The sequence below is a fragment of the Strongylocentrotus purpuratus genome, unplaced genomic scaffold, assembly GCF_000002235.5.
Source record: "Strongylocentrotus purpuratus isolate Spur 01 unplaced genomic scaffold, Spur_5.0 spur5_scaffold_8, whole genome shotgun sequence".
In the NCBI taxonomy this organism is placed as follows: Eukaryota; Metazoa; Echinodermata; class Echinoidea; order Camarodonta; family Strongylocentrotidae; genus Strongylocentrotus; species Strongylocentrotus purpuratus.
This window is the reverse complement of record NW_022145614.1, coordinates 25839834-25862671: the sequence shown is the minus strand read 5'-3', so window position 1 is coordinate 25862671 and position 22838 is coordinate 25839834. Positions and strand designations below refer to the sequence as shown.

At 37.8% G+C, this 22838-nt stretch overlaps 2 protein-coding genes across 2 annotated transcripts in view; one reads left to right on the top strand and one right to left on the bottom strand.

Moving 5' to 3' along the window:
* The window catches only part of LOC578665 (deoxynucleoside triphosphate triphosphohydrolase SAMHD1), a 37393-nt gene extending 26516 nt beyond the window's left edge, over positions 1–10877 (top strand). The window contains exons 11-12 of the mRNA XM_030976119.1: positions 1277–1484; positions 8898–10877. Coding sequence (XP_030831979.1) covers positions 1277–1484; positions 8898–9073 — 384 coding nt within the window. The 3' untranslated portion in view covers positions 9074–10877. The remainder of the gene's footprint in view (positions 1–1276; positions 1485–8897) is intronic.
* A 5035-nt stretch (positions 10878–15912) lies between these two features.
* On the bottom strand, positions 15913–22439 carry LOC583951 (thymidine kinase 2, mitochondrial; the record flags this gene model as incomplete). Its single annotated transcript, XM_030975460.1, is given in 5 exon segments — positions 15913–18542; positions 20151–20311; positions 20828–20916; positions 21391–21554; positions 22308–22439. Coding segments are annotated over 5 exon segments (651 nt in total), but the record flags the coding sequence as incomplete, so codon positions are not given.
* Between the last annotated feature and the right edge of the window lie 399 nt (positions 22440–22838).

Genomic DNA, 22838 nt, shown 5'->3' with positions numbered 1-22838 from the left:
ATTGCTCCGCGACATTTGCTCCGCGACATTTGCTCCGCCGTCATTGCTCCGCCGACATTTGCTCCGCCGACATTTGCTCCGCCGACAATTGCTCCGCCGACATTAGGTCCGCCGACAATTTCTCCGCCGACAATTGCTCCGGTGACAAATGCTCCTCGAACGACAGTTGCTCCGCCGACAGTTTTATCCGCCGACATTTGCTCCGCCTGAAGCGACACTTGCTCCGGTGACATTTGCTCCGCCGACATTTGCTCCGCCGACAATTGCTCCGTTTAATACAAAGGCTACTACGACAATAAGTGCTCCTCCCCAAAAGTACCCCGTAAAAGACAATTCTCCGCCGACAATAAAATTGCTCTTTGATCCAAAAGTCGTGTGCAATAAATAATGCTCAGCCGTTTTTTGCTTTTCCCCATAATGTTTAATTTAAAAAAAATCAAGTTGTAGCTCCTTATGCAAGTTCTCCGGCGAAAGATAATTACTCTGCTCAAAATTTGTTTCATGTATTACTCATTAGCTTATCCAAAGCTCAAGGCTATCTTTCTCTCTCTCTCTCTCTCTTGCTCCTCCTTTTCCTTTTTACACCCTTTTCTTGTCTTCTTAGCTCTTTTCTTTCCTCTCATGCTATCAGTCTTCTTTCATTTTCATCACTTCTTCTCTTCTCCCGGGTCTTCTTTCCCTATTCTTTAATACGTTTGGTAACTCATTCCAAAGCTGTGGCATTTAAAACCTATTGCGGTTTTTGAAAAGTTAAAAATATAAAAAGGTACATACATTTTTATTGGAATTTCTTGTTTTATACTTATTGATGTTGACTTAAAGAAATATCCACTGTTCTTACATTCAGTAAAAAAAGTTTTCTATTCTTAATTGTGAGTAGTTTTATTAGATCTAATTGCCTTTTATGTGATTTATGTAAATAGTTATGTTGTGTTTTTTATGTGTTTATGCTATGTTATATTATCTGTTTGTTTGATTGTTTTTTGTTTTTTTGGTATAATGTATTTCTCTTGAAGGGTGGTAATATAGGGGATCAACCTTGACAGACCAATGGCCTTTGTTGATCCCTTGCATCCACCACCCTTCATCCTTCTTACACAGTACCATGTCAATGAATGTGTTTTTAAAAATATTTATATTGTTTTAATTTATAATGATTTTGTTTGTATATCTTTTCATGTGTTTTTAAAGAGATGTGAAATAAAATTGAATACTTGAATACTATATAGAATTTTAAATAAGCCTACTGATCGTTGCATCGCTCATCTTTGATCAGCTCCCAGCCGACAAGGTAGACGTCACCTTACGCATCTACACCAAGGTACCAAAATTGGATCAAGAGACCATCACGTGGGCCAAGGTCATATGCCAGACCAAGCTTGAAGAGATGTATAGGAGGCCACGCTCCCCCCAAACAACACCCGCGAAGCAGAAGATCGAGAACCAACTAAGTGGACCAAGGCCTCCTAGCACGCCCGGTTTAGGTAAGACCTCTCTCCTTCTATACAGTGATACCCGATGATTCCATCCAATGAGCCTGAAAAGAGACTGAGAAATGCTCGCGTCCTGTATGAACTGTACAATAGGACGCCTGAAAATTGGGGGGTGCCGTTGCCTCAAATTGGCCTATGGCCTGAAAACTGGGATCCCTGTTTTACGTCTCGCTCCATCTCCGAGTCTGTTTGTCACTCCCTGTCTCCGCTTATTCCCATTCATTCTGTATGTATCTGTCTCTGCCTATCTTTTCATATCTTTCTATAAGTCTCTGTTTACACCCTCCCACCAATAGGCCCGGTCAAAATAGTGGGGGGGGGGGGGGGGGGGGGGGGGGGCAAAACGCATTTTTGCCCCTCAAAACGCCCCCCCCCCCCTCTAAAAAAAAAAAAGCAGTAAAGGGGTATTAAAACATGGTTTGTATTTTTACCCCAAAAGAACATAACAAAAATAAAAACCTGAAAAAAGTCACATATACAATTCCATTCAAAGGAAAGGAAAGTTCACAGGAATTAAATTTCATAAACATTGCGCATATGACACCTATACCGTATTTATCAATGGAGGTCTTTATAATAGCGATACGCGCATATCGTGGACATATTGTGCGAGAATGGGAAAGCGTGTCTGTTTTTTTGTTATAGGGGTGAGAAGACATGATCCCCTGAACGCTGGCGTACTGATGGGGGGGGGGGGGTAGGAATTTCGTATTCGATACCAGTGATTTACAAATGTTGCTGTTATGACATTTTCCGGTATTTTTTCTCCATTTTTTTAAAGGTCATACCTTTTTATGCGTTTGTTGGAAAACAAGAAATTTCCAAATTACAGTCGGGCGAAAAATACGCTTGTTAATAAGCCTTTATGTCATGGTCTGCAAAGTGGCTGGGCTTGAGCCTGAGCCCCCCCCCCTCACTTTTTGAAAAATTATGTTAAAGATAAAAAGAAAGAAAGACGGAGAGAAAAAAAAGTGACCTCCAAATGTCACAAATAAGGTATAAAAGAATGCCTAAAACCCCAGAGCTTATGGGGACCCCACCAAGGGCCATAAGGCGGTTCCCTGGATGCTCATCTGACCGTAATTAAATACCTAAAACCCCTGAACTTCAGGGGGCTCTGTCCCCTGGACCCCACTAAAGGCCCTAAGGCGGGCCCATTGATGCTCATCTGATCGTAATTAAATACCTAAAACCCCTGAGCTTCAGGGTGCTCTGCCCCCTGGACCCCACCAAGGGCCCTAAGGCGGCCCCTGGATGCTCATCTGACCGTAGTTAAAAATTAAAACCTCTGAGCTTCTTGGGGCTCTCCCCCCCCCCCTGGAACACGTCAATAGCCTTAAAGATGGCCCCTGGATGCTCATCTAATCGTAATTAAAAACCTAAAACCCCTGAGCTTCTGGGTGCTCTGCCCCCCTGGACCCCACCAAGGGCTCTAAGGTGGGCCCCTGGATGCTCATCTGACCGTAATTAAATACCTAAACCCCCAAAGCTTCCGGGGGCTCTGCCCCCTGGACCCCACCAAGGGCCCTAAGGCGGCCCCTGGATGCTCATCTGACCGTAGTTTAATATTAAAACCTCTGAGCTTCTGGGGGCTCCCCCCCCCCTGGAACACGTCAATAGCCTTAAAGAGGGACCCTGAATGCTCATCTAACCGTAATTAAATACCTAAAACCCCTGAGCTTCCGGGGGCTCAGCCCCTTGACCTCCTGCCGAGGCTCATGCCCTGGATCCCACGCCAATTTACGCTCTGCCTGATCGTTAATACTCCACTTTGAAAAACGTTTCGCGGGACCTGCATGTAACGTGTAATACTGGTGGTGATACAGATTTTTCGTCTGCCCCCCCCCCCCTCAGAACGTTATTTCTCATGGCGTCACTGCCCCTGGAAGGTGAGCCCCCTGGAATGTTTGCCCCCCAATCCCAAACTGCTTCCGGCGCGCCTGCTCCCACCTCTCTCTCCCTCTCTCCCCCTCTCTCTCCCTCTCTAATATTCTGGTTACAGGTCTACCTGTCTACCTCTTCCCCATCCCGCTATCATTCTCTGCCTTTGTATCTTTGTCTAATCTCTTTTTTGTCTGTATCTGTTTCTGTCTACGCCCCCTCCCTCCCTCCCTCTTTCAATTATCCACCCCATGTTCTCTCTCTCCCTCTCTCTCTCTCTCCCCCCCCTCTCTCTCTCTCTCTCTCTCTCTCTCTCTTTGTTTCTACATGTATCTTTTCGAATTAAGTCCCCATTCCTTATTCTGGGAAATGACTTAGCGCAATGTGAAGCGTTAAAACAAGATGGCCTGAAAAGTTAGACGTCGACATTGTTATAATAAAAGAAAGCAAAGAATAAAATGATTTCTGTACTTTTATGATTTCGAGAAGAAATATAAATTAACCTTGACTTAATTTTTCGGAAATGGTTGTGTCTGTGTCCGACAAAGTTCCATGCATCGCCCACAATGCTTATGATTTCACAATGGTCATGATTAACGTTTTTTTTTAAAGATGGGTCCACCTTCCTAAGGAAAGTGACTGCTGAAATTCCTTACCCAATCAACTTCTCAGAAAGTCCTATTCTAAAGTTGTGAGAAAGAAAAAAGCGATAGAGGAAACATTGGAAATGGAGTCAGTACACACGAACTAATACTGGCCAGATGTAAGGTCGCCGTTAATGATACATAGTGCTTCCCGGGGGTGGGTAGGGACGGGGGGGGGGGGGGAGATAAATGACTTGTATATTATACATGTGTCCTGGTGTCTTAGGCTATCAGAATGTAAGCAAGCGAAATTTGTGTAAAATTTTACTAGTGAGATATTATTTTTCAGAGATATTACTGAGCTATTGTTGTGCTATAGTTTATTTCCATCCTTGTATTGGTGGAGAGCGACACATTTGCTTTTCAGGAGAAAATATGCCGCATGTAGATCTCCTAATTTATACATACACGTCTTTATATAAGGATTCCTGGTGCTATGCCCCCCCCCGTAGTCTTGCTATAGTGTTGGCAGAATTGCCATGCATTTTTTAATAATAATCATTTATTTTCGAGGAAACAAATTTGCTTGGAGACCCACAGTTCAACTTGATATTTATACATATTTGTTAGTTTGTTTTGTTTTACCTGACTGCTAATAAAAGCTTGTGTATGCTTGTATTAGCAACCGGGGGACCAACGGCTTTTATTCCACACAGATGGACTTGGTAATGAGGGTCAATGCCTTGCCAAAGAGCACCAGCGCATCGAATTGGTTTCAAATCCGGGACTTGTTAGTAACGAAACCACTCCTCACCACTGAGCCACCGTGCCTTCTCATTCAGTTCTTAATACAGAATAAAAATCAGTATACGTTGAACCATATATGACGAAATAGAAACAGAACTTGCCAGGGCTCAAAGATAAGCGAAATTTGATGCCTTGTGAGACCTGACAATTGTATCAAGCAATACAAAAAAAAGGGGGGGGGGGACATTATTAGGGGTTCTGGTGATGCAGAAGTGCAGCAAGGAAAAGAGAAGAATGATAGACCGAGCCCGAAGAGTGATTGTGTGAGAGAAAGAGAGAGAGAGGGTTGGGGGGGGGGGGGTGTGAAGTGTGACAGGGTTATAGATTATTGCACATATCATTACTATATTAGGTAGACATAAATAGCCATTGTTTTGAGAGAGCAAAAAAGAATGGTCTCAAAGAGCATGATACATTGTGGGACTTATGTCATTAATGCCTACATCAAAAACTTTGTCTGAGAATCTCATTCCAATGCAACTACCTAATTTAATTTTTATTTAAATTTGATTCCATTCGTCATATAAAAGCATACATAATTATAACATTGATATTTACAGATAAATAAAGAACACACAAATAATATAACGAAAGATAAAGGCAAAATACAATTATATATATATATATATATATATATATATATATACGAATGAGGGAACCGGCAAGAAAGAACACTAAATTCTTATGTGGTGCTGGTCTCATATGAAATAATAAAGAATGTTACCCTTGTCTAACACTTAATACCTTACAGCTAACACATTACAACTAACATCTAGCAGCTAATTGCATATACAGTGCGTCCCAGAAAAAAAAACGAATCCGAGAATTATCGATGTTTTATCATAACTTAATCACGACTACAATTAATAAATGACACATATTAGTAGCCAGGAAAAATGAGCTAGGAATAACAAAGTTCTGTTTGTTTCAAGTAATGCTTGCATTTCGAAAAAATTATTAGACGAATTCGTTTTCACTGGCTGCTATGCCGTAGCAACAAACAGAATTTACAAAAACTTAACAGCGTTTCGTTGACAATCAGCCATGCATGAAGTCTTTCGTCTATGGCTGATCTTATCCGTGTGAAAATCATATAATTAGATTTCTTTACATTTAAGATTAATTTATTAATATACAACCATTAAGAAATGTTCTGAAGCTCATCACTAAATCGTGTCACTAATCTATCTAAATCGTTATCAGACAAAGATAAACTTGAATCATCCGCATATAAAATACATTGCAATATTAGTGAAGCCTGAATAATATCATTCATGTACACAAGAAATCATAACGGTCGCAATATCGAGCCTTGCGGTACTCCACATCCTATGTTTCTAAAATCAGATTTAATGTTTATTAAAAAGAACATATTGTTCTCGGTTTGTTAGATAGCTTTCAAACCATTTTTTTCAAAACACCTCGTATTCCATAATTGTACAATTCATCTAAGAGAACTTTAGGATCCAACGTATCAAATGCCTTACTGAGAGCGAGAAATATTCCTAACATAATTTGTTTATTATCTAAGGCATTTGAAACTTTAAAACAAAATCATTTAGTGCAGAGGGTGTGGATTGACCAGCGCTAAAACCCTATAGACTATCCGATAATAAAAAAAATCACATTTGTTCCAAAAATATATCAGTCTATTATTAAGGCATTTTTGAAAATACTGGCGAGACTGATATTGGCCGATAGTTACTCATTGTATCAAATGATTCATTTTTATATACGGGAATAACTTTATATACCTTTATTCATAGATTCATTAAAAATACGAGCCATGCATTATGGTTCAAGGCATGGCCACACAGAGGAATTTTTCCTGTTGGGGGCCGGGGGAAAATGCAATGAATTTTTGACAATTTATTGCATTTTCTTCGTTTTGGGGGATTTGTGGAAGGGGCCGCGTACCCTAGCAAACACTGCGTACAGTCATGATTCAGGGGCTAAGCAATGGCCCCGATACTGTGAGGCCCCAGGATAAAAATCGTGTCGATCAGCTTTATATTAGTGCCCTTTGTGAGGCATTAATCCTCATTACTGTCAATTATGACTTAAGGACGTAGGTCCCTTAGCTGATTAGCATAGTAGCACACATTATGATTAAGGAGTCACGCAAAACAAACACTCGCAAATTAATATTCAATAAAATCTGAGAATGTATGCCATTATCTAGATCTATAAGAAATAAATAATTTTTTAAAATCCTTCCCTAAACTGGGGTAAAAATAAATATTCCACCATTATGACCAACAGTGTATATTAGTCGCTCACCCCAAAGCTGCCTGACCACAATGGAGCGAGTGGGAGCTTGCAAGAGCGGCTGAAGTGCGATTGAAACTCGCTATTTTGCTTTCCCCCAATGAAAAAAAACAGACGACATTGTGCTTCTTTTCTGTTTTTCCGACAAAAGTACAGAGAAATTGCATATTATTTGTTATATTATACTTTTTGAAAGATTACCCAAGTGACTCCTGAGCACCCCAATGCCGGAAAGAAACGCACTTTCTTTTTAGAAAACTTCACTTTTTCATGCAAAAATGCTTATTTGTTTTATGCACGCAAGTCAGATTGAGCGGATGATACAACGTTTCCATATGGAGGTCTATAAATAACACCAATAATAATATTTTAATCTTAATTTTGAATCTCAATAAAAATAGATTCCATATGATTTACAGTATCTAAAACTACTGTTTGTTTAAAAAATAAATCATCTCTAACATAATACCAACTCCTCCTCCTCCTCCTCGACGTTCTACTCTATTATTACCCATAAATTTGAATCCATCTTAACATATATTTAGGATCGCTGTTGCGTAACCATGTCTCAGTTATTCCTATAGCACAAAAGGGATTATCAATAACATGCAAAAAAGTTTCAAAACAAGAGAAGTTTTTGTTATACTTCTGCAATTTACAAGCAGACATGAAAATTGTTTTTCTAAATACAATGTACACATTCAACATTTGGGTAAAATCTTCAGGAGTATAAAATGATTGCTGAAACCTGGATCATTTACTATAGGAGATAATATTTCAAAAACATAGCTTTAATATAAATATTATATTGGTGATAGTTTATAATAATAATAATAATGATAATAATGACAATAATCTTTTAATGGTCCACTCCAAATTTAATTTTTATTAAATTAAACCAAAATTAAAATGGAAATTCTTTTTGCCCAATTGATCATGAACCCGGCAGCCACTGAGCAGCGCCAGATCGCCGTTGCTCTACCCCTTTTAATAGGGATTTTTAGATTTGCACAACGACAACGTGTATTGCTACGATCGACGTTCTTTTAATGCACTGCCTTGAATGGAAGTCACACGTATCAGTCCACGCAAATCTAAAAGTCCCTATTGTTGAGCACCAAACAAGGTAGCAGCAACTCCCGTCTTTTAACGTCTTTTGGTATGACGCGGCCGGGGTTCGAACCCACGACCTCCCGGTTGTGAGGCGGACGCTCTTCTGACTGAGCCAACACAACGGAAAGATCAGGCATTCAGTAAAATACACAAACAAAGAAAATACAAGTATAATTCAAAAGGCTTTGTAAAGTTCTCGTCTTTTCCAAAACTTCACAACACATCTACCTGTGTTTCAAAATTACAGTTCAGAAGGAAAATTGTTGCCAATTTGAGGTAACAAAACCGGTACTGCCAATATAAGATTACATTGTGATTTATATTTTATTCTAATACAACTGTTCTTTTCTCCTCAAGAAGTTTTCATCTGACAAAGTACCTAGATTAAAGTTCCAAAAGAATAAGTGGTGCCAATTTGAGGAGAAAGAAGAGATACTGCTTTGGGTTAAAGATGTAATTTATTTATTTTCCAAAAATCCAATGAAAGCAATGTCTAAATATATTAATTTCAAAATAAATAATTATGAATATTGCTATAAATGTATATCAATTATGATATCTGGAATCTGGATTCTTTCATTAGGGCAAGAAAGTGAAGAAAAGAAAAGGAAAGAAATGTATAAGTTTGTAACTAATTAACATTTTACTGGACCTAGTGACTAAAAAAAATTCACGTTTCTATTTATTGTAATGAATTTCCTTAACTATTCTCGTCAGTAAATCACATATAATTCTTAATCCCTTCAAACAGATTCAAATGGCAGTACTGATGTGTCCGCAGGGTATCAGGATCTGATGTCGACACCTCCTGATGCTGCTGTTGGCGGTAGGCCTACGAGGCTGGCTGAGTCGCAATCTCCTGAACCAGAGGATAAAGCCACACCAGACTCCGCAAAGCGCCAGCTCAATTTCGGAACAGCACCCTGAAAGAATATCGAAGTCAAGAGTAGTTTTGATACCCTTGACAGGGATTTTACCTTTACTTTTTATCCTAAAAGGAAAAGGATTTCCACGAGAGTTTAAAATCTTATCGGACCCTCCGCAGCTCTGCTCCCGACCGGGGCTATCGGATTATTTCACGTATGTTCTTATCAACTTTGAATTCGATACCCCTTTTTCCGATTTCTATTAATATTGAAACCCTTAAATATTGGCGTACACTACACGATCTGACTACGATCCTATCTTGAAAGAGTTTGTAATAACATTTTATTATGCCGATTCAAACAAGTACAATCTTAGTGACCGAGAATCTGAATAATCGGCTCAGAATCGTTGTGACGTCAGACTAACAGAAGAAGAAAATGATTTTCAAAGTGTCTTTTTAATGAAATATAATAAACATAGGGTCTGATCATGCAGTAAGCTAGTATTAGTATTAAATTTTTGGAAAAATTTAGAATAGCATTCTCGATTAATACTTGCCATGAGTAAAGAGATTGTGATTGTTATTTGGCAATCTTGTTAGGTATATCCTGGCATTTTCCTTAGTATATTTCTGAATAATAAATTCTATTCCACTAACTCAAGATTGGGCAGATCTACGGACAGGAGAGCTACGAAGGAAGACGAAATTAATTTTTTTCTACGAGAAGTTGACAAATTGAGCTGTCATGGTAAAATTTAAACGGTTTGATTATTTACGCTAATCATTTCCCCAAGCGTAGATATGAATTGTAAAAAAGAGGTAAATTGAGTTAATTGGCAAATGGTTATCTTGTAGAAGAAGAACTGAAGAAGGAAAAAAAGGATTGGAAGAAGAGACAGATGAAAATGAGTTTTAAAGTGTCTTTGAAGTAAAATGTTGTAATGAAGTTAAGGATATAATCATGCAGTTTACTAGTACTGCAACGACATTTTTGGGAAAATATAATATGATATTTTTGTCACGTTTGAGGCACAATGAAAAAATTAACATTTTGCTCATGTTTTAAAAAATTTAAATTTTAATTGAATGAATGTATCTACGAGAGAACGCCTGTCTTATATTGCGCCTCTTTATAATTTGATCATTACCAGGCTTGCAACTGAGAACTTGCAGTTGTCTGTTAACAACAAAAATATTTCAGTTTTGTAAATACATGATACTTTGCTCAGTTTAGGTGGTTATCAGATATCTTTCTTATACATGTACTTTGATATTAATACTTTATCAGCTTTATGTTAGCCAACATCTGTAGGCAGAATATGAAGCAGGAACCTGCCCTCATTTCAGTAATAATTTCTAAACTCACCATATTACATACAATTTGACTGGTTTTGTTGATTGAATGTGTGTAAATAATGAAATCATTGCCTAGAAATGTAAGATATAATTATTCTGTCTTGATTCGTTTGGTTGTTTCTAATATCTGACTTCTAATAAATATTTACAGTTATATAGGGCGTAGGCGTACCTTCATATCCGATATTTGTTATTTCAAATAAGTGTGTAACACAAATTATTGTTAGATGTGAAAATTATGAAATAGTAGTATTTGCAATTTTTAGGAATTCTTCCTTGATTATCCTTTTCCTAATACCATGGTGGTTGGTTTTTTGTTACACTTCTAAAATCTATATAAAATATATTCTGTAATGATGGTTGCGTAAATATTGATAGTGATAATGATCGCCTTTTGTTAGTAATAATCTGTTTTGTGTAGCTGGGTTTTAATTTCTTTCTTAATGGCAATTTACTTCATTTATACATTATTGTGGTTGGTTTTGTTATATCTTTCATTTCATTTATTTTCATATTTCTCATTATACATTTCAAATAAAGTACAAATTGTTTTTTTCTCGATAATACATATCAAATAACAAAGATAAGTGGTCAATATGGAGTACTGATTAAACTAAGAGAAATGTGATGGGACCTACATGAAAGCAAGCTTGTAAAGCTGTTTTTAAAAATCTCGATTAACGCTTGCATGAGCATTGAGATTGTGATAGTTATTTAGCAATATTGTCAGGTATATCCTGTCTTTTCCCCTTGTTTATATCTGAATCATACATTTTAATCAGTTCATCCGTGTATACTCATTTATACTTCATCCAAGTTTGGTTTGAATTGCTTCAAAACTTTCGAAGTTATCGCGGTAACGAGATATTTTCTTGTAATTTGTAATCTAAGTCGGGACCTTTGCCCTCTTCCATCCACCGCAGTTGCTTGCTCACTATACCCTGAATATGTATTATATTCAATTCAATTTAAATAGAGCTTTCTGAAGTGACGTAATAGGTAATGAGTTGTAGAGTAATATCGATGTAATGCTCAATATGCTTTAACAATTATTGCTTAATAATAAATATTGGATTTTAGATGGGATAAAAAGTGGTTTATTTGCTTCCTCCTTCAGTGCAGTGTATAAGTTACAAAATACAGTGGAACCCCGTAAAAACAAACATATTTCAGACCAAGGAAATTACCTCTTAATATTGAAACTTTGTCTTATCTGTGCTAAAAATAGAATATGAAAATAGGATCTAAGCAGCACAAATATGCTGTTATCATGAGTTTGTTATAACGGTACAAATAAGGTTCCACTGTATTTTACTTTATATTTCTTCTCCTTCTCCCCGTTCCCCTTTTCTCTTTCTCTCTCTGAATCTATATCTCTCTCTGAATTTTCTCTTTCTCTCTCTCTCTCTCTCTCTCTATATATATATATATCTGTATCCTCCTCTACTTTCTATTTCAGACATTCATTTGAGTGTATGTTTATCTCCTTTCAAGGAATTTTTGATAGAAATTTAATCGATGCTAGGAATTACATATGATCAAATATACATGAGCAGAGAGAGCAAAATTCACCCCCCCCCAAAAAAAAATATATAATTATATATATATATATATATATGTCAATTCATTTCCAATGTAGTACATTGTGCTGTTCATCAATAAGAATGATTGACTGGTATAATAAAAAGTAACAATGATTTTTTAAAGATATATTTAAGAATGGTGTATGGAGTGACTATGCAATGTGAAATTCATAAACACTATTTTTCGTGTACTTATCAAAGAGGCACTTGGCAAAATATAAGGGGCACCTCTCAGATTTTAAAAGAGGCAATTATAAGAGGTGTTCAAGGGACACTTCTTGTGCCTGAAAAGGGGTTCTCATCTGAGATGAATAGGGGCACGTGTGAGAATGGAAAGGGGCACTTATTACAAAGGAAAATCGGCACTTATCGAAGGAAATGGGGCACCTATCAGATTTTAAAAGAGGCATTTATCGAAGGTGTGAGAAGAGGCATCAATGAGAAGGGGAATAGGGTTCTTCTTATAAAAGAAAAGGTGCATTTTTCAAAGGAAATATACTTATGAGAAGAAAAACAAAGATGTCAATTAAAAGTGGGCACTATTCGGAGATGAAAACGGGCACTTATCAGGAGGGGAGGGAAACTGACTACCAGAGAAAAGGGCACTTGTTAAATATTCGAATAGGGGCTATTATCATAGGTGAAGGGGGCACTTATGAGATTGTGTAAAGGACACGTATAAGAATGAAAAAAGGCCTCTTATCTGTGATAAAAGGGGCACTTTTTCTATGTAAAGTGAGGCACTAGAGCCTAAAGGTGTACTTGAAAAAAGTGGGGAATTGTGCCCCCCCCCCCCCTGGGTCCTCCGCCTCTGCTTCACAAACAGAAGCTCTCGCCTTCTTATGGCATACATTTTTTCAGTTTTCAAACCTAGGCTTGGCTGAAGGAATCACAAGTGAAAAAAGACAGAAGAAATAAAGCACTTGATATTTTGCTTAATTCAAGTCAATGAAAGCCAGCTTCTATGCAACGCTTACTAGCCAGTCATCACTTTACACACCTCAGTCGGTCATCATTTTACACTCCTCAACCAGCCAACATTTTTACACCCCTCACCCAGTCATCATTTTACACTCCCCAGCCAGTCATCATTTTACACTCCCCAACCAGTCATCATTTTACACTCCTCAACCAGTCATCATTTTAAACCCCCTCAGCCAGTCATCATTTTACACCCCTCACCCAGTCATCATTTTACACTACTCACCCAGCTATTATTTTACACTCTTCAGTCGGTCATCATTTTACACTACTCACCCAGCTATTATTTTACACTCTTCAGTCGGTCATCATTTTACACTTCCCAGCCAGTCATCATATTACACTCCTCACCCAGTCATCATTTTACACTCCCCAGCCAGTCATCATTTTACACTCCTCAACCAGTCATCATTTTACACTACTCACCAAGTCATCATTTTACACTCCCCAACCAGTCATCATTTTACACTCCTCAACCAGTCATCATTTTAAACCCCCTCAGCCAGTCATCATTTTACACCCCTCACCCAGTCATCATTTTACACTACTCACCCAGCTATTATTTTACACTCTTCAGTCGGTCATCATTTTACACTACTCACCCAGCTATTATTTTACACTCTTCAGTCGGTCATCATTTTACACTTCCCAGCCAGTCATCATATTACACTCCTCACCCGGTCATCATTTTACACTCCTCAACCAGCCAACATTTTTACACCCCTCACCCAGTCATCATGTTACACTCCCCAGCCAGTCATCATTTTACACTCCTCAACCAGTCATCATTTTACACTACTCACCCAGTCATCATTTTACACTCCCCAACCAGTCATCATTTTACACTCCTCAACCAGTCATCATTTTTGAGTCATCATTTTACACCCCTCACCCAGTCATCATTTTACACTACTCACCCAGCTATTATTTTACACTCTTCAGTCGGTCATCATTTTACACTACTCACCCAGCTATTATTTTACACTCTTCAGTCGGTCATCATTTTACACTTCCCAGCCAGTCATCATATTACACTCCTCACCCGGTCATCATTTTACACCCCTCACCCAGTCATCATTTTACACTACTCACCCAGATATTATTTTACACTCTTAAGTCGGTCATCATTTTACACTTCCCAGCCAGTCATCATTTTACACTCCTCACCCGGTCATCATTTTACACTCCCCAGCCAGTCATCATTTTACACTCCTCAGTCGATCATCATTTTACACTCCCCAGCCAGTCATCATTTTACACTCCCCAGCCAGTCATCATTTTACACTCCTCATCCACTAGTCATCATTTTTACACTCCCCAGCCAGTCATCATTTTACACTCCTTAGCCAGTCATCATGTTACACTACCCAGCCAGTCATCATTTCACACTACTCAGCCAGCCATCATTTTACACTCCTCAACCAGCCATCATTTTACACTCCTCAGCCAGTTATCACTTTACACTCCTCAGCCAGTCTGGTAGTCATCGTTTTACACTCCTCCACCAGTCATCATTTCACATATTTCCCAGCCAGTCGTCGCTTTACACTCGACACCCAGTCATCATTTTACACTTCTGAGCCAGTCATCGTTTTACACTCCTTAGTCAGTCATCATTTTACACTCCTCAACCATGCAGTCATCATTTTACACTACTCACCCAGTCATTATTTTGCACTCCCCAACCAGTCATCATTTTACACTCCTCAACCAGTCATTTAAACCCTATCAGCCAGCAGTCATTTTACACCCCTCACCCAGTCATCATTTTACACTACTCACCCAGCTATTATTTTACACTCTTCAGTCGGTCATCATTTTACACTACTCACCCAGCTATTATTTTACACTCTTCAGTCGGTCATCATTTTACACTTCCCAGCCAGTCATCATTTTACACCCCTCACCCAGTCATCATTTTACACTACTCACCCAGCTATTATTTTACACTCTTAAGTCGGTCATCATTTTACACTTCCCAGCCAGTCATCAATTTACATTCCTCACCCAGTCATCATTTTACACTACTCACCCAGCTATTATTTTACACTCTTCAGTCGGTCATCATTTTACACTACTCACCCAGCTATTATTTTACACTCTTCAGTCGGTCATCATTTTACACTTCCCAGCCAGTCATCATTTTACACCCCTCACCCAGTCATCATTTTACACTACTCACCCAGCTATTATTTTACACTCTTAAGTCGGTCATCATTTTACACTTCCCAGCCAGTCATCATTTTACACTACTCACCCAGCTATTATTTTACACTCTTAAGTCGGTCATCATTTTACACTTCCCAGCCAGTCATCATTTTACACTCCTCAACCAGCCATCATTTTACACTCCCCAGCCAGTCATCATTTTACACTCCCCATCCAGTCATCATTTTACACTCCCCAGGCAGTCATCATTTTACACTCCTTAGCCAGTCATCATGTTACACTCCTTAGCCAGTCATCATTTTACACTACTCAGCCAGCCATCATTTTACACTCCTCAACCAGCCATCATTTTACACTCCTCAGCCAGTTATCACTTTACACTCCTCAGCCAGTCTGGTAGTCATCGTTTTACACTCCTCCACCAGTCATCATTTCACATATTTCCCAGCCAGTCGTCGCTTTACACTCGACACCCAGTCATCATTTTACACTTCTGAGCCAGTCATCGTTTTACACTCCTTAGTCAGACATCATTTTACACTCCTCAGCCAGCCATCATTTTACACTCCTCAGCCAGTATGGCAGTCGTTTTACACTCCTTAGCCAGACATCATTAAAATGCCTTGCATCAAAACATCAGTGCCTTACAAACAGGACTTGGACCCACATCCTTGATTTCCCCAGCAGAGTAGACATCAAACAACTTGACCGTGTCAACTGTACTGTACCAGTGCTTGCAGACTATTCCTTATCCATTATCTCTCATAATATTAACTTGCCACACATTTTGAAACAACAAATCAACCACATTTCTGGATCGTAATTATCAATAATTTATTCACAATAAAAAAAGATAGTATTGACAACACTATTGTGATGCACCAATATACGACATACTAAGAACAGAATACATCTGTGACATTACACATATACTACACAAGACAACCTTTATTTAATAGGAAAATCTCGAGGAAACAATGCAGTGGTTTAAAAACATCTTTAAACCAAATTAACTTTAGCCCCTTGTGCAACCGACTTTTTTAATCATTTGACATAAATGAACTTCAAGTAGATGTCATTATTATAGTAAAGAGATAATGCTTGTTTCACCTTTTGATTGGACACAAGTAAATATCCCATATAAAGATAATAAAAACTTCACAAAATGGGTTTCCATTCTGTCTTGATGAAGAAAACCATTCTTAGTCCAAATACCTTCTTCTACTTTCAATTCTAATGTGGGATATTCTGTCCATGGTAAGACATGAGATAACCAATGGTGCTAGACTATCGTTGTGCTTCACCTGTATAGCCCGTACAAATTAGATGACATAAATCAATATAATAACATAAATATATCGTACATGCATCCACAATATTTAATTTCATATTTATGATGATTGTCTTTACTGTTGATTTTGATCTTTTTTTTCTCTCTCTTGAATACTCTCACTCTGTTTTCCAAAATGAATTATATATTGTACAATACACCCGTACATCAATTCTTTTTTAAGAACATACACAAAAATTATCTGTAACAGATTAAAAAAACTAAACCCATATCAAACAAATATTCACAGATGATACATCTTACTGATTACTATTACATGGCAAAATGAGAATTTAAGATGAAAAACTCTGGAAGATCTGCCATTTCTGTTCAATACTTTTAAATATATTTACATACATGTACATGTTGATTATAATAAATGGTTCAATATCGAACTAATCAAGATTGTCAAATCATTGGTAAAGAAAAGACATGACAGGGTGTGGTTTTAAAGAGGGGTGCTCCAATAATTTTGTTTTTGCCAACCCTTCTGATCAACTGTTTAAAAAAGAATCTGAAGAAGAAGAAATATAAATTTTCCCTTCTGCATTTCTCTTCTTGTTTATCATAATGATAAGGTCTAATTTGGGGGAACAGGTAAATCTACTCTAGATTTATGGAATACCAACGCCAAGTTTAATAGCCACGGATGAAACACAATGAAAATGTGTGTGACATAATGATTGAAATAGTCTAAAAGGGTTTACAAAAGAAAAAGAAATTGTCCTCTTGGAATAGGTAAGAGAATTTCAAGATAATTTATCTGTATGTCAGCAAATGAGTGAACTTGCTACAAAACACTTTCATAGGTAGGGAGTAATCCTAACATGTAGTTTTGGATTCTTGAAACCTTGAAACTTGGTAGGCAAGCTTCCATCCCCTTTCGTCAACTCCTGTGGATTTTCTAAAGGCAATGGATTCTTCAAACAACTTCTTGCTGTCTGCTGCCTCGAGATCACTGGAGCAAAGATACATGTAGGTGCATAGTGAATAACAAGAGACCCCTATTAAGTGAAGGATTTCAATCCACTTGATCCGGATGGATTTTTAAACTCTCCTTTAGTAAACCAGGGACCCGTTTCACAAAGCCTTTTTTTCAATGAAAAATGACAAAAATCAGAAACAAATCTGCTGATAACCAATCATAAGCAAGGATTTCAGTAGCTTATAAAAAAAATTGTCATTTGTCACTGATGATAAGTTTTGTGAAATGCCCCCGTTTCAAAGTTGGAATCCTACACTCAAAGAGTTTGCAGCAATAGCTTCATCGAGAGGTTGGCAACATAGAGCTGATGTAGGAGAGTTACAAATTCTGATCCTGTCTACTGTCCACTGTGGTCCACTGCATATCCACTCTCCTTATAAACCCAGGACTCTTGGTTTGCACCCCGGGCAACGTGTCTGACACAGCCGGTTGTAGCAACTACTCCGAAGATCAAGATTACATTAATCTTGATCTAAGGAGACACGAACGAACGAACTATAAACCCAGGAACCTTTTCATGACACTGACAGCCATTTTCAAGGCAAGAAGCATGTTACACGATCGCAACTATTTTTTTGAAAAATGAACGTGAGGGCAATTTCAATACCCAATTGTATGTCCCATAGAAATCATGTTCAGGTTACGTAATACCTCATTGTCATGTTGGCAAATTTCAATAGGTAGGTGACGCACTAGGCTACTGAAATTGCCCGAGGTTGATTTTTCTACAGTAGTTGCTATTGTGATATGTGGCAATCATAAAATTTAAAGGTTTTGATTCTAGTTTGCGATTCAATCATTCCACACTGTGACAATTTTTTGCCAATCTGGACAACTGGCAAATTCTTTTGAACAAAAAATCCCACTATACAGTTATTAAGCAGTCATAAAATGTTCCTGATGAATACCTACAAAATGAATCCTTGTCGAGTCTAAACTTTGGTCGCTGATGTGTTTGTGTTTCCTGTAGGAAGATGCTCCATGATACATGTAGCTTTTGTCCAATTATGTGAGTTTTATTATCTCTGTACAATGCACCTATCTCGTCCTGTAGGAAGAATATGTTCCTTGTTATCCTTGTAATATTGCAGCATTTGTTCCACTGAATTGTTGGAATCAATAACCTGTAGAGAATAAAACATAAAATCAGATTTATGGCAGATTTAAAAATGAAATTACAGTTACAACTAAAACATAGGATAAATGTCTACACTACACAACATAAAGAGCAATCCAAACCTCATTTTTGAGGTTTTTTGTACAAAAGCAGAAAAATAAGAAAATCAGAACGGCAAAAGTTTGAAATAAAGTGGACCAAAATAAGAAAGTTATGAATAATAATACTAATAATAATAATAGCTTAATAGTCCACTCCAAATTTTATTAAACCGAAACGGAAATTCTTTTTGCCCAATTGATCGTGAGCCCGGCAGCCACTGAGCAGCGCCAGATCAACGTTGCTCTATCCCTTATTTTTGAACCCCAAACAAGGTAGCAACAACTCCCATCTTTTAACGTCTTTTAATGTTTCAAATATGAAATCACTATTCACTACCTACACTATACAGGGTGTATAAGCAAATATCAAACTGGCAATAAGGTACCGGTAAGTGGATTGTGGCATAGTCTCACAGACATCTCTCTTGTTTGTCATGTCCAAAAAATATCATTTATTTCAGTTTTCGCCAAATGGCATTTTCCCTTGTGGTACTACTGAAATATATTATGGATAGCGTATCTCATTTTTTAAATAATAGGTCCTCTTAAAAGAAAAGACCTCTTGACCTTTTGAAAAGGTGCATTTTATTTCGCATTATGGAACAAATGGGACAGTAAACAAAAAACATCAATTTAGCCAGTTTGGAATTCCTATACATATGATTACTGGTATAACTTTTTAAAATTCATAACTTCTAATTGTCTCTCCGTTTTCTTGCAAACTTTCACCGATCTGCTCTCTGTATTTGTTCTGCTTTCTTTCAAAGCAATCTGATATCAAGAGTGGATTTTCCTTCAATTAAATCTTGACAATGTAATGCCAGTGCACATATACATGTACAGTATTTGAGTGTGAGGGCAGAGCATGTAGGTAGCACCTTTCTTCAGCTCTGGATAACTTCAGACTTCGTTTTTGAATGCAAGCTACCAGTTTGAAGAGAAAGTTACAGTGAATCTGATGGACACTTCGTCATTCTGATTGCTCACTCCTTATCCAAGATGAAATTTGTAAAAAACTCATTGGTACATACTTTTAGATATCCAGCAAAAATGTTGTACATGTACAGTTAACAAACCAGATTATTTATACCCCTTGTAAAATTTATGTCTTTCATGTTTTTAAACTCAAGAATGGAAGGCAGACTGTTTGAATCAAGGCCTTTGTTTAATACATTTAGGCATAAGCTTTAACATGTCACATTTCCAAGAAACATAAATTAGAACAATTCAATTTTTCACATACTTTAAAAATTAAAAAAGTTGGTGAGGATATGAATGATTTAGTTGTTAATGGTATACTACATACATAATTCATTTAATAGTAAGAATTCTGAAATCATTTTGAGGTATATTGATATCAAACATCATGGAATTACTCTGTATACTCTTCTCTATCCACAACTCATAAACCAATGTCACTCTGCAGCCAAGAATACTCCACCATGAGACCACAAAAACAACAAAGTCTTTTAAGGTTAAAAAGATGAATTGCGACTACTCTAAAAGGGTCTTACCACAACAGGCGCAGGAAGAGACCAACTATTTCTATGGATGAGCCAATCTTCGTATAGCTCATGTAGCTTGGTGAGGTAATCTATCGAGATTCCCGTCTCTTCTCGTCTGTGTCTCTTCTGAATCCGTTCGTAGCAGTGCTCGGGAGACGTCCTCAGGTACACTATACAGAGTAATAAAAAATAAAAACCACATTCCACTCTAGGTACAATTGCAAGTTACATACATGACATAAGTTTGGTGGTAATCCATCAATTGGTTCTCGAGATAACATGATCACGAGAACGGGACGTGCGGACGAACGGACGGACGGACGGACAACCAGAAAACATAATCCCTTCGCTACTTTGAAGCGGAGGCATAACAAAACGCCGCTGATGGAGGTGCAAAATACAGGATCATTAATGGACATTTTACACATTTGGAAACCCGTCATAGCTTATCCTCCGAATGATATGCCGTTTGGACAAGAGACAACCTGTAAGCAACTTTTTAAGTTTCTTTTTAGGGGTGAATGAAATTCACTGATTTTCCCTGATAGTATTTTTTCTGGAATTCCCTGACTGGAACAAAAGAAACTAGCTCCGATGATATCCATTTTTAAGTCTATCAAGGCTTTCTTTGATTTGACAGTTTGATCAATTTAATCTAGGCCATTGGCAGCTGATATTTTACTTACCAATCTGATCGACATTGCAATATGATGTAGTAATAATCCAGTCAAACCATTCAGTAAGGACAGCGTACTCTGCCTCAGACATCACACCACTGGTGGACAAAAAGATAAGGAAACATTAATAATAATAACATAGTTCTATAGCGCTCGCACTACACTATTACCCTGCTCAATAATAATAATATACATAATAATAATCATGATGATAATAATACTAATACTAGTTATAATAATAACAATAGCAATATGTAACTATTAATGTGTCCTGGCGCCTGTTAGTATCGAGACTTTTTATTCATAGACAAGCACATTACTGGTCTGACATCACTCCACTCCGATTGGGAGCCAATTTAGCTTCTCCTTCTACAAGGAAGCTTGAAATTCCCTGAAATTCTGATTGTATGATTATGACATATAAGTTACTACGCAGAACCCCAACATTACGCTTCAGTATTTGTTTTTCGAAAATCGGATCATAGTCAGAATGTAAACTAAGGGGTAGGCTTTAACCTGAACAACTTTCTAATAAATAACACCAACATGTTTTAAACTGAAAGAGATTTTACCGTTTGTAGAGGTTTTCTACAAAGCAATATTTGGCACTGAAGATGGATCTTTCCATCATCTTGAAAGGGTGAGTGTGAGGTGTCTGGTGCGAGGTTAACATTGTCAGCTGCACGTAGGACTGGAAGGCAAAACTCCACCTGAATGGGTCCTCATACAGTAAACCCTGTCACAGGTAAGAAGGGGATATATTAAGGTTTTAGCGACACAAAAAACGTAACTCCATATTTTGCCAAAATGAGTATTTCATATAAAAATGTTCAAAATGATGTGAGCTTTCCAGGAAACACAAAGACTTAACTCCACCCACACCCCATTGAAGTCAATGGCTAGTGAAACATAGACTTACCTCATTAATGCCCAAGTGCTCAGTGACACATACACACTTTTGCCCAAATTGGCCAAAATGGAGTTACGTCTGTGTGTCACTGACCCCTCAATATATATCAACACAATACTATTACAAAATACGCTAATTATATCTAAATGTATACAGCAAAACTCAGCTGGTGCATCTGCATGGCACAATAGCTAAATGATCATAATCATAATGTTATTCTGTTGTCATATAGCACAAATCACATCGTCTGTTTGGAGCTGGAAGGCATTAACTCATATTTCAACACAGAGTAAACGTCCTTCTAGCTCTTATTACCCAATAATAATGTCTCTCTAAACTTTCAAAGTGTAAAGGGGCATTATATTGTCTAGTTCTTATCAAAAATATATATAAATATATTAATATTATTATTATTATTATTATTATTATACTACTAGTACTAGCTGTAGTATCATTATTATTATTAAAAATGTTTCTTTAACCCTCTGCCTACAGGAACAGGTATTAAGCCCCTGGGAATAAGACAATTCAGCAGTAAATTGATTGAGTTCCAGTTTTCCAAACATTGCATTTACTCACCAGCATATTGTGACCTTTGACATTTCTCCATGCATCGACAGGTTCAGGAATGACTTGGACATCGCCAGTCTGCGATGAAAAGTGGTCAAGAAGCATGGTCTTCCCACTCCCAATATTGCCTTCAATACATATCTGGATTGAAGTTTGAAATTAGCACAAAATTAGTAACAAAATATTGCCAACCAGCTACTTTGAGAATGAGATACATGTTTAAACTAATATGAACAGAACCTTACAAAAAAAGTTTGATTTTTAAGATTGTTGAGAGAATCAGCCTGAGCCATAATTTAATATTTCCATCAGTAGCCGGATGGAATCCTTTTTAAAGAAAAGTTGACACACAACCACATACATGGGACCAGGCGCGTACGCAGGATTTTTTCAAGGGGGGGGTTTAACATTCATAAATCGCGCCGAAAATTTCGCAACGACTCAGTCAGCCGTTGAATAAGCCGGGGGGGGGGGGGGGGGGGGGGGGGGGGGGGGGGGGGGGGGGGGGGGGGGGGGGGGGGGGGGGGGGGGGGGGGGGGG